We start from the raw sequence: 11,761 nt of genomic DNA, 5'->3' as shown, positions 1-11,761 counted from the left end.
TGGAGGTCTTGTAGAACTGGGGAGATGTGGTCTCTTTTCCTAGTGTTTGTCAGTAGACGGGCTGCTGCGTTTTGAACCATTTGGAGCGGTTTTGTGTATGAGGAGGGGAGGCCAAGTAAAGTAGAGCTGCAGTAGTCCAATTTTGAGAAAATGAGGGCTTGGAGGATGGTTCTGAAGTCTTTGGCGTGGAAGAGTGGTCTTATCCTTTTTAAAACTTGCAGTTTATAGAAGCAGTCTTTGGTGGTTTTATTGATGTGGGCTTTGAAGTTCAGTTTATTGTCGATTAGCACACCTAGATCTCTCACATGAGTGGTTTGTAGTTTGGTTGGCAGACAGGCTGTGAGGTTGTTATCAGGAGTTATGAGTAATACTTCAGTTTTGGCGGAGTTTAGTACCAGATTTAGGCTGTTGAGGAGGCTTTTGATTTCTTGGTGACAGGATTCCCAGTATTCGAGGGTTTTTGAGTATGATTCTTTGATGGGGATCAGGATCTGGATGTCGTCTGCATAGAGAAAGTGTATTAAATTGAGGTTGATAAGGAGTCGGCAGAGTGGTAGGAGGAAAATATTAAAGAGTGTAGGGGATAAAGAGGAACCTTGTGGGACTCCGATGGTCAAGGTGTGGCGTGATGATTCTTTATTCTGGATTTTTACCTTGTAGCCTCTGTTGGTTAGAAATATATTCATAAATGATCTGGAAAAGGGAACGATGAGTAAGGTGATCAGATTTGAGGACGACATTAAATTATTCAAAGTTGTTAAAAGAGCAGCAGACTACAAGGTACTGCATAGGGATATTGTGAGACTAGGCAACTGAATGGCAAATGAAATTTAATGTGGAAAAGTGATGCGTATAGGGCTAAATAATTCCAGTTACAGGTACATGATGCTGGGTTCTGTATTGTGAGTCACCCCGTGGAAAAGGATCTGTGAGTCCTTGTGGACAATACATTGAAATGCTTGGTTCAATGAATGGTGGTAGTTAGAAAAGCAAACAATGTTAGGAATGATCTGACAAGGAATGGAGAATGAAACAGAAAATGCCATATTGGTTCTTTATCAAGCCAATGTGCGACCACACCTCGTGTACTGTGTGCAATTCTGGTCGCCCTTTCTCAAAAATGAAATAGCAGAACTAGAAAAGGTACTGATGAGGATGACAAAAATGATAAAGTGGATAGAACATCTCTCATCTTATGAGAACGTCACAGGCTTGGGCTCTTCAGCTTGGAAAAAATTCAGCTGAGAGAGAATAATATAAGAGTGTACAAAATTATGAGTGGGTTGCAATGGGTATATAAAGGATGGTTATTTATCCTTTCAAATAATACTAAAACAAGGGGATTCTCCATGAAACAGCAGATTCAAAACAAATCATATAATGTACTTTTTCAATCCGTGCACTGTCAAGCTGTGGAATCTGTTGCCAGAGAACGTGATCTAGCATAAGCAGGGTTTAAAAGAGGAATGGACAGGTTCTTGGAGGAAAAGGCCACAAAACATTATTAGCCAGGTAGACTAAAGAAACCTATTGCTATTCCTGGGAGTGAGTAACAGGAATTAAGTTTACTTTCAGCCATGCTAACAATCGTTTAGCCTTGTGGCTGGGTCCGGCTCCATTTACATATATATATTTTCTATTTTTTGTTTGATGTTATATTTATAATTTTATAACTGTTCATTGTATGAATTTGTTGTTACACTGTAAACCGGAATGAAGGCATTATGCTATATTTCGGTATAAAAAAAGAATATAAATAAATAAATAAACATGTGTTTAATTCAGGATTAATTACTCCTAGAATAACCAATCCAACAGTAGAATTAGTTACTCGAGTCTGAGTTACTGATAAACTCTTTATCCTTCTCCAGCCCGCTCTTTGTTTCGGTGGAGTCGGGGGAGGGAGCGTGCTAACGGCGCGCTTTCTTTCTCCAGCTCGCTCTATGCTCCTGGGCTAGGGGCGCTCTGTCCTTCGCCCCGCTCTATGCTCCTGAGATGGGGACCGCTCTTTGCTTCTGGGCGAGGGGCACTCTGTCCTTCGCCCCGCTCTTTGCTTCTGGGCGAGGGGCACTCTGTCCTTCGCCCGCGCTCTATGCTCCTGAGACAGAGGCGCTCTGTCCTTCCCCAGCCCGCTCTTTGCTTCTGGGCGAGGGGCGCTCTGTCCTTCGCCCCGCTCTATGCTCCTGAGACAGGGCCGCTCTGTCCTTCCCCAGCCCGCTCTATGCTTCTGGGCCAGGGGCGCTCTGTCCTTCGCCCCGCTCTATGCTTCTGGGTTGACGGCGCTCTGTCCTCCCCCGCACTGCTCTATGCTTCTGGGCCAGGGGCGCTCTGTCCTTCGCCCCGCTCTATGCTTCTGGGTTGACGGCGCTCTGTCCTCCCCCGCCCCGCTCTATGCTCCGGAGCCGCCGCCTGGGGGCGCTGCTCGGCTCGGTCCAGCTCTGCTGCCTCTCTGTCCTTGCTGACGGCTCGGAGGCCCCGGGTGCGCTGTCATATGACCGGCGCCGCCGCTGGAGAGGGAGATTGAGAGACCGGTACCGCAGCATTGTTCTGCTTCCTCGTCGCCATGTTGGCCCTCATTAATCGGTTGCTGGACTGGTTCCGTTCGCTCTTCTGGAAGGAGGAGATGGAACTAACGCTGGTCGGCCTGCAATACTCTGGCAAGACCACCTTTGTCAATGTCATCGCGGTGAGGACCGGAGCTCCCGAGCAGGGGCGAGAGGCATCCCGAGGCCTGGGGTGGGGAGAGGAGGGGAGTGTGCGCGCTTAACCTGGGGTGGAAAACATGAGTGTGTGTGGAGTGGCTCTGCTTAGGCTGGTGGGGGGCGAAGGAGCTCTCCAGCCCTTTCGCCAGCTCGGAATTGATGTCTGTAAATGGGTTAACTGTACGTATATCTTGGCAGGAATGAACCTCATTCGTAAACCAGAGTAAACTTTGTCTGATCTCTTTCTGATACTTACCTCTAATGCCCTTCTTAATACCTGCATTGCTCAAAATAGAGCCGCCTCCTGGAATTCACAGACAAGATATCAAGATGTGCCTAGAAGTTCTTTTTAATAAGACTGGTGGCACCCAATATATTTGGGACCATTTTTGTATTTGCCACATTTTCTTGGTCTCTGCATCATTTGGTACTTGAGGATATTCTCTCATCAAACGATCCGCAAAATAATTTCTTGGTACTTGCACGTCTATTAGCAATGCTGTCCTTGTTCTTTTTGTCTTTTACCACAATTTCTGTTTTTCTTGCATCTAGCTTTTTATCTGTTGGAATGAAAAATGTCCCAGATGACCACAACTTTTTCATTCTGTATAGTTTTGCAATAGTTGTAATCCTAGTGACTTTCTAATATAGAGATGTTAATGTTCACACAGTAAATTTTCCAGTGCATGAGCTGTGCCACCTTATTATGCCCTTCTGTATACAGTCCTTCTGACACTAGTACTTGATATCTAAGGATGAGGCTTGTAACAGTTTTGATTTGCTTTACAGAATCTGAATATCTGTTCTAATATACTTTTTTTTATGCTGATTGTGAAGCATCTTGTTTGTAATCCACTGTCCTGTATTGCAATTATTGATCTTTCATTCTGAGATTTAAGCTCTACTCTCATGGCCATTCCTGAGTCAGGTTTTGATCCATGTGGGGTTTCTAAAGCAGCTCTTTATTTCCCAATTGACTTGCCAATTGACTTTCCTTGTCTGTTGGTCAAATACATTAAATAGCTGCTTTTTTTTTTTTTTTTGTCTTATTTTGCAAATTCCTTTGCTTTTTTTTTCCCCTTTGTGTTCTGGGAAATTCTCACTAATTCCTTCCACTTGTTGAAACAATCATCCAAGCTTAAAGATGGAGCCTGATTTGAACCATTTACTTTTGATGCTGTTGGGTATCATTGAAAGCCTATAATAATTCTGTATGCATAACCTTTCTATAAGGTTTATGCTACCTTCAGTTCTCACCATACACTGATTCTTGAAGGTTACCTGGTGTGCATAAAAACATTTTCTTCCTACATCCAGCTGTTTTAAGATCCTTATTGGGCCCGTCTGCTATTCTAAAAGTAGGAGAGTGCAGGAATTGCAAGTTGATAGCTTGTAACTTATCTTCTGTTAAGCCCCTTTTGAAATTGATTTTGAAATCTCCTATAATAATCTTTACTAGTATTCTTCTCTCAGCCACTTGTGGGAGAAAGTGTAAGAGGAGGGTGACTAGTGGCTAAGGAGCTCTCCAGCCTTTTCACCAACTCTGGTAGGTGATTGCTGGTATTCTGTGACCTGTGAGAGTATGCTGTTGGTGTAAGGTGTCTCCCTGCTATCATCTTCTTTCTGTTTTATAAAATGGAAACTACAGTGCTTCTACACTGGGAGTATTAGCAGTGCAGGAGCAGGCTCCTGAAACAGTGTTTGGTATTTGCTTGAGGTTTTGGTAGGGAAGATTTGGCCCTTGCTTCTCCAGGTCTTCATGAGAGCTCCTCACAGTATATTTGAAAACTAGTAGTAAAAGCCCATCCAAAGACAGGGAATAGTGTGAAATTGAGATGTGGTAGTAAAATCACAACCCCATCCTTCTTTCCTATATCCCCCTTTCCAAAGCCTCTTTGATCCTCTCATTCTCCCTTTCACTAGTCCTGGCTCTTTTCCCCCAATGAACCTCTCATTCACCCTGGTTTGCTCTCCTCTTCCCACTCTTGATCACTCTACCTCTCACTTCCTCCACCCACCTGATGCCATCCTGGGTTCACTACCCCTCCACACCTCTCCCCAATTCTCTGTTCACTCAGTCCCCCATCTCCGGTTGGTTTGTTCTCTCTTTTGCCCTGAACCCCCCTCCCATATGGGCTGTTATCAGTAAAACAGGAGGAGAAGGATGGCAGCCTTGCAGTATCTCTGGCACATCCTCCCAGCTCGGCTTGGGCATTGTGCTTTGAACCATGAACCTTCATTGCAACTACCTGGATTTATTTATTTCTTATAAACCATCCCAACTCACTTGGCCCTACCACTGAAGTGATGGAACATGGTAACGGCTTATTAAATTTAGCTGTATCTGCAGAGAATGATTACTTGAGATGTTCTGCTCCACAGTGAACAACCAGATTTCAACTAGAAGATAACCAGTATGGTATAACAGGAGCCTTTAGCAAGCTGCTTTGTTTTTCTTTATAAAGAGGCACAAGATTGGTTGCACAATCAGATTACTTGTTTGGTTGATATGCCTATGCTCTTACCCTCCCCCCCCCCCCCCCCCCTAAATCTTATACTGACATGTCTAGCTTACATGTTACTATGGGCTTAATTGGATACATTTTGAGATTTTATTTTTTTTCCCCACAGACATAGTTTTGGGTTTCTTATGGGTTTGGGTGATAAACCAATACTACAATCGGGAATGACTCAAACAGCTATACAGTGTCCTAAAAGGTTCCTGTCAATATAAATCTGCCATGTGTAACCTTTCTGCCTTATTCTTTTCTAATGAATACATTTTTTATTGTAAAGCATCCAGAAATGTCGACTTGCTTGAGATTGCTGCTTGGCTTGCACAGAATGTGTAAATATATGTATGTCTTTGTGCTGTTTTACATCTCTGCTATGCTGAGGTGTTTACTGGATGCTCTACTCCAGCAATTCCCCACTGGCCTCCTGGTTTCAGTTTGCTGTCTTATGTGTCTTGTCTCTTGAACTGACCATTCCACTCCTTATTGCTGGTGACTCCGTATTCGATAGCAAGGCTGAAGTTGTTTTCTGAGTGGAGCTTCCTTCCGAACAGGATTTCAGTATCCTCCTTTCGTTCATTTTACAGATGTTTAATGTTGAGAAGGAAGGGCTCTATAAACTGAAGGAAACCTGTATCTGATTTTTTTTATGGGCATTATTCTGGCAGCTTTGAGTTGCATAATCACGCCTGCCTTTCATAGTTTAGCTTTTTGTACAGTTGGGATTCTGTAATAGTGATATTAGGTAATCCTTTCCTTTTTAACTGTTTGCTCTTTCTTTGCTAGATAGTCTTTAGTGGTTTCTTGTTGTATGCTAGGTGGTTTGGAATTTTAAGAACTTTTATCCTGCTTTTGTCTCGAGGGGGGGCTTACAAGACTGCACACCCCAAGAAATAACGTCTGAGAAGTTCCTGATTTATTTTATGTATCCTATTTAAGACTTGTTACCTGCTCATATCCATGGTAATCTATATACGCTTGGAGGCTCCATTCGTTCTGCATGGAGCTGCTTGTGTTATGCTGTACCTGTACATGCGGGTATTAACTGGCAAGTGTCACAACCGTTTTTGGAAGTGAGTTCTATTCTCTAGTAATTCCTCATTTCAGACTTGTTCACATTCTGTTCTTAGACTTCTACCACTCTTTTTTTTTTTTTTTTTTTTTTTTATTAAGACCCAGAGTAGTTTACAGTGCAAACTCAATAACAATTACATCAACATGAGCTGCAATATAAAATAAAAATATTACCCTAAAATAACAAATTCCTTCTTACATGCATGTCTTTCTGCTTGGTGTTCTGGGTTCACAATGTAGTTCTAGTGATACCATATATCAAAATACAGAAGGCATGACTTAGCAATCAAAAAACATAGCTCTGATGGGGGTTCAAAGAAATATAAACACAACTGATCTGACATCTTTCAGAAAGACACTTGGTATGTATCAATATTCTGATCAGTATCCTATGTAGCTTTCTTAAAGAAATTGGTGAGTTGCTAATTTAAAAAATCTGTTAATACTGTTGCTATAAGATGCAGACTGACAGTGATGAATCTAGTGTGACACCATAAAGAAATAAGAACATAAGAAAATGCCATACTGGGTCAGACCAAGGGTCCATCAAGCCCAGCATCCTGTTTCCAACAGTGGCCAATCCAGGCCATAAGAACCTGGCAAGTACCCAAAAACTGTCTATTCCATGTTACCATTGCTAATGGCAGTGGCTATTCTCTAAGTGAACTTAATAGCAGGTAATGGACTTCTCTTCCAAGAACTTATCCAATCCTTTTTTAAACACAGCTATACTAACTGCACTAACCACATCCTCTGGCAACAAATTCCAGAGTTTAATTGTGCGTTGAGTAAAAAAGAACTTTCTCCGATTATAAGAATTGTGCAAAATGTCAAACAGGGCATCCAGTGTATTGCTTAAGAACTGGAAATGGAAGTGCTGATGTTTCTTCAGGAAATGAGGAAAAGTCAGTCTCTATGCCTGGAGTTGCATGATCTTTGCAGATGAACAAGGGTAGATATGAAATGTCAAGTTAATGCGGTGTACAAGGCATGAGGTTTTTCTCTGTAGTCTTCTCAGTTCAGCCAGTGACTTACATCAGGAATCCATGGTCAGCTGATACTGACCCCTGAGCACAAGTAGTTCAAACATAGTCCTATTCCTGACCAGAGCTGAGGCAAACTCACAGAAGATCTTCTCTCCATGTATGCGCCTTTGCAAATATTTACAGTCCTGAAAGCCCCTCATATTCTGCTTGTTAAGTCTTTGCTGCGTTTCATGTTCATTCCCTTTCCTCTGGTTTTCCTGCTGCTTTTCTCTATGCATAAGCAGTGCAGATTAGCAAGTTTATGCCAGCTCTGTAAGGAGCTAATATAATAAACCCATGCTAAAATTGGAATTACATTTTAATGTGGGTTTTATTTAACACACATGTTAAACAGGGGTCCCCCATGGGATGCAAATTGAATAGTAGCGTAAAACAAAAAGCACTCAAATCAGAGAACCTGAAAAATCCACACTAATGCAGAAAAATGCTTTAAAACAGGCATAAAGAGGAAAGTGCTTGAAGTTAGGAGTATAACCAAAATGGTCTTGCATGCAAGATGATGCCCAATGCCAGTTTTGCATGCATGGTCATCTTGATCGCACTCCTTCCAACTTCAAGCACTTGCCTCGTTATGCCTGTGCCTTTTGTTAACTTCTTGACTTGAGGCAAGGCACCAGTCACAAGTTTTCCTGAACAGCTGGACAGTACATGCACAGTATTAAGTGTGCACTGTTCAGCTGTTGGTGCCCATCCAGACAGCCTATGCTTTGGATTTCTAGAAGATGAACAATCTGTTCATTCAGCCCATCTCACCATGACTAGGAAACATGCGTTCTCTATTCATGATCCTACCCTCTGGAATTTCCTGCCACTCAATCAATAGCTGCCTTTCTCAAGATAGCAAAGTATTTAAAAAAAAAAAAAAAACCTCTTGAAAACATACCTGTTCAATAAAGCCTTTCCCATCTCATACTAAATTGCCTTTTTTTCCTCTTTCCAGTATATTAAATGTTAAATGTGAACTGGAGTGATATGTATTGTATACAGGAACTTCCGGTATATAAGAACAAAAAATAAATAAATATATTGCCTCAACTTATTAATTAGTCCTATATTCAGCAATTTCAATACAAGTTCAACAGATTACAAATGTAAACATACATAGTAAGACAACTCTAAGAGTTAATTAAAATTATAGTTAACTAAACTATTTTACTGTTAAAATATTATCCAAAGGCTTGGACAAGTATTACCTTAACCTTTTCCTGAAATCTTAAAAAATCAACCTCCATAATGAGGAGCTGCTAGTGAGAATGCCATCTATTATTTATTTCTTAGTAGATTTGAAGGGCATACTTAAACTTGGCACTAGTAGTGTTTTGAGGCAGTGAATGAAGCAAGCGTGTGAGAACATACCAATGCAGTTTATTCTTTAAACAATGGGTATCCCCAAAAATAACTTTTATATGTGATGGAATACATTTTAAACTGCAATCGGCAGCCAATGTAAGGTTTTAATATTTATGCCCTATTGGAGATTATAAATTAACAGAGTGGATGAATTCTGGCCTAACTACAGACCTTGCAGCAGATATTTCAGCATTCCTAAATCGAGGTAGTTAAAATAATCTACGTGGCTCAATACAGTAGCTTGCACTATGAGACAAAATTCATTAGCTGGTAGAATATTTATTTCCTTTTTCACCAGGACGCATTAGTCTAAGCTTGTAGGAAGCTAATCTAGCCATCTTTTCTCCTGAGTTTTCATAGATAAATTTGAATCTAGAAGTATCCCTAAATTGCAGCTTCGTCCTTTATCTTCAAGATGATATTCAGCATGTTGATTTCAGATACTGCTAATGGCAATTGTAACTGCTCACTGGGTGGTGTTTAGCTGTTGTAGCTTCCTCTGGCGGTTTCTCGCTGCAGTATCCCAACGTCTCCCGATGTCGGACTCTGACTTTAAACAAAGCTGAATCCACCCGCTCGGGTCGTAAGTAAAATTAGTCTCGGAAACAAAGCCTGCCGTCTACAGCATCAGTGGCGTTAAACACAGGTCCAAGAGTCCAGCCCTACCCGGGACCAACGCCGTTTCACCCTCGTGCCCTCTGGTTGTGCCCGTCTTGGTGCCACAGCCCGCATGAGAGAAGGCCGGAGTTTAAAAGCGTAACGCTGGGCTCAGTCCTGGCTCAACAGTCCCTCCCAAACAAAGTTCAGTTCCAGCCCCCACTGCTGGCAATGGCCAAGACCTTGAGTACAGTTCCCTGAAGCTCGGCCTGCTTTCAGGGGTCTAATCCAATCACAGTCCCAGCAGTGCCCTTCCCTTCCCCAGTTCAGGTGTCTCCTACTGAAGGGGAGGAGGCAATCCACCTCAGCTCTGGAGAAAGTTTAAAAGCTGAAGAGAGCAACTTCCAAACAAATACACTTCCTACTCTGCCCCAAACAATCCACCAGGGTTTACTGCTGTCCTTGTGTAGGAGTTGCTTCCTCCTCCTGCCACTCCCACCTGTCTTGTAATCAGCCCAGCACCTGGTTCCTGGCCTGGTTAAACTTCCTCTCCTTTCAGCCCCTTTGCCCTCTGGGAGTTGCAGTCCTCCCCTCCCCCGGCCGAGCTTCAATCTAATTCAGCCCTCCTCTGTATTCCATTCCCTTGTAGCTGTTGCAATGTGACAAATCTCCCATTTACACAGTGCTTTACTGCAGACCCATAGAATTCTGGCTTTTATCAGTATTTAAAAGCATAGCATTATGCAATAAGCACTCCTGTAGGATTCCCGAATATCTACACAGTGTCAGTTGGGATCACGCCATGCTCTTCACTGGGGATAAAAAATTGCACATCCTCTGCATATATTTTATACTGTAAGCCCAATTTAGTTAAAAGGCATTCCAGTGGCTGTATGTATGTATTAAAGAGCTGCTGAGAGCGCAGATCCCTATGCTTTGATTGGATTTGTGTATCTATTCTGTAGTGAAAGTTTTTTTTTATATTTGGGTTTGTCTTGTTTTCTATACCGATTTATGTATGTCTTTATTGTACCCTGCACCAAACTTTTATTTTTGGAAGGGTGGGTAAGAAAACCCTTTGAAATAATCCTAGTTGTAGGTGCCTTCCCAGAGAGCTTATTCTTTTATTTTACTTGCGAGGATGTGCAGGGCCAGTCTTGCATGCAATGCCAATTTAGCAAGACGTAGCAGGAAAAAAAATCAAAGCATAAGCTGTCTGAGGAGGGTGCCTTCAGCTGAACAGTATGCACTTTGGTGCCCTGTGCAGGTGCTCTGCGACCTCCACACGTGTGTGGGGTTTTTTTTTTGTTTTTTTTAAGCTAGCTTGAAGGTGCCTGCCCCAGAGACCTTATGCTTTTGGTTTTACTTGCGATTCCTTGCCATAATGGTCTTTTGGATGCTCTTTGGAGTGGGCAGTTACTGCTAGTTAAAGTGTAAGCTCCTTGGGATGAGCATGATGCATCTAGAGTTAAACACTATACCAAAGTTGGGATGCACAGTGCCAGTGTACTATTTAGCTGTGAGTGCCCACTTCCAGAGCTTACATCGGAAATTAAACTCCTGGGTCTAGAGCTGTGTCCACTCCAAGCAGCTAGACCAGGGGTCGGGAACCTATGGCTCGCGAGCCAGATGTGGCTCTTTTTTGATGGCTGCATCTGGCTCGCAGACAAATCTTTAATAAAAAAGTAAAAATCTAACAACCCCCCCCCCCCCCCCCCCCAAAGACCTGCCAAAAGTCCCTGGGGGTCCGGGAGAGATCTCCTGGACTTGGGCTGTCTGCTGCCAGTAGTCAAAATGGCACCGACGGCCGTTTGCCCTCACTATGTCACTGGGGTCGACCAATGGCAGCGGTAGCCCCTGTGACATAGTAAGGGCAAGGGGCCGTCGACGCCATTTTGATTACTGGCAGCCGACGGCCCTTTGCCCTTCCTATGTCACAAGGGCTACCGCCGTGCCGCCATTGGTCGACCCCAGTGACATAGTGAGGGCAAAGGGCCATCTGCGCCATTTTGACTATTGGCAGCCGAAGGCCCAAGTCAGGAGATCGCTGCTGGACCACCAGGGACTTTTGGGGGGTCAGGAGGGTGGGGGGTTGTAGTAAATTAATTTGGTAGGTCTTGGGGGGGGGGGGGGGGGGGGGAATAGGGAGCCAATGCAGGTCCTTAAGGATAGGGGAGATGTGATCATATTTACGTGTGTTGGAGATAGTTCTGGCTACTGCATTCTGCAGCGTTTAGAGGGGTTTTATGGAGGAGTAGGGTAAGCCAAGAAAGAGGGAATTGCCATAATCCATCTTGGATGCGAGTGTGGCCTGGATGACAGTGCGGTAATCACTGGCATGAAGTAGAGGTTTCAGTTTTTTCATAACATTGAGTTTGTAGAAACCCTCTTTGAGTATAGCGTGTTTTTTTTTTTTAGGTTCAGTTGCTGGTCAATCTGAACCCTAAGGTTACTAGCACAGTGCTGCACGTGAAGCTTC

The 11,761-nt window shown here is 43.1% G+C and overlaps 1 protein-coding gene across 1 annotated transcript in view; it reads left to right on the top strand.

Annotated features, from left to right (window-relative positions):
• The first annotated feature begins 2,422 nt into the window (after nucleotides 1-2,422).
• Nucleotides 2,423-11,761, top strand: part of ARL8B (ADP ribosylation factor like GTPase 8B) — a 48,945-nt gene continuing 39,606 nt past the window's right edge. The window contains exon 1 of the mRNA XM_029601459.1: nucleotides 2,423-2,686. Coding sequence (XP_029457319.1) covers nucleotides 2,564-2,686 — 123 coding nt within the window. The 5' untranslated portion in view covers nucleotides 2,423-2,563. The remainder of the gene's footprint in view (nucleotides 2,687-11,761) is intronic.

The sequence above is a fragment of the Rhinatrema bivittatum genome, chromosome 4, assembly GCF_901001135.1.
Source record: "Rhinatrema bivittatum chromosome 4, aRhiBiv1.1, whole genome shotgun sequence".
In the NCBI taxonomy this organism is placed as follows: domain Eukaryota; kingdom Metazoa; phylum Chordata; class Amphibia; order Gymnophiona; family Rhinatrematidae; genus Rhinatrema; species Rhinatrema bivittatum.
Note: the sequence above shows the minus strand (reverse complement) of the source record. Positions and strands in the feature narration are given on the sequence as shown.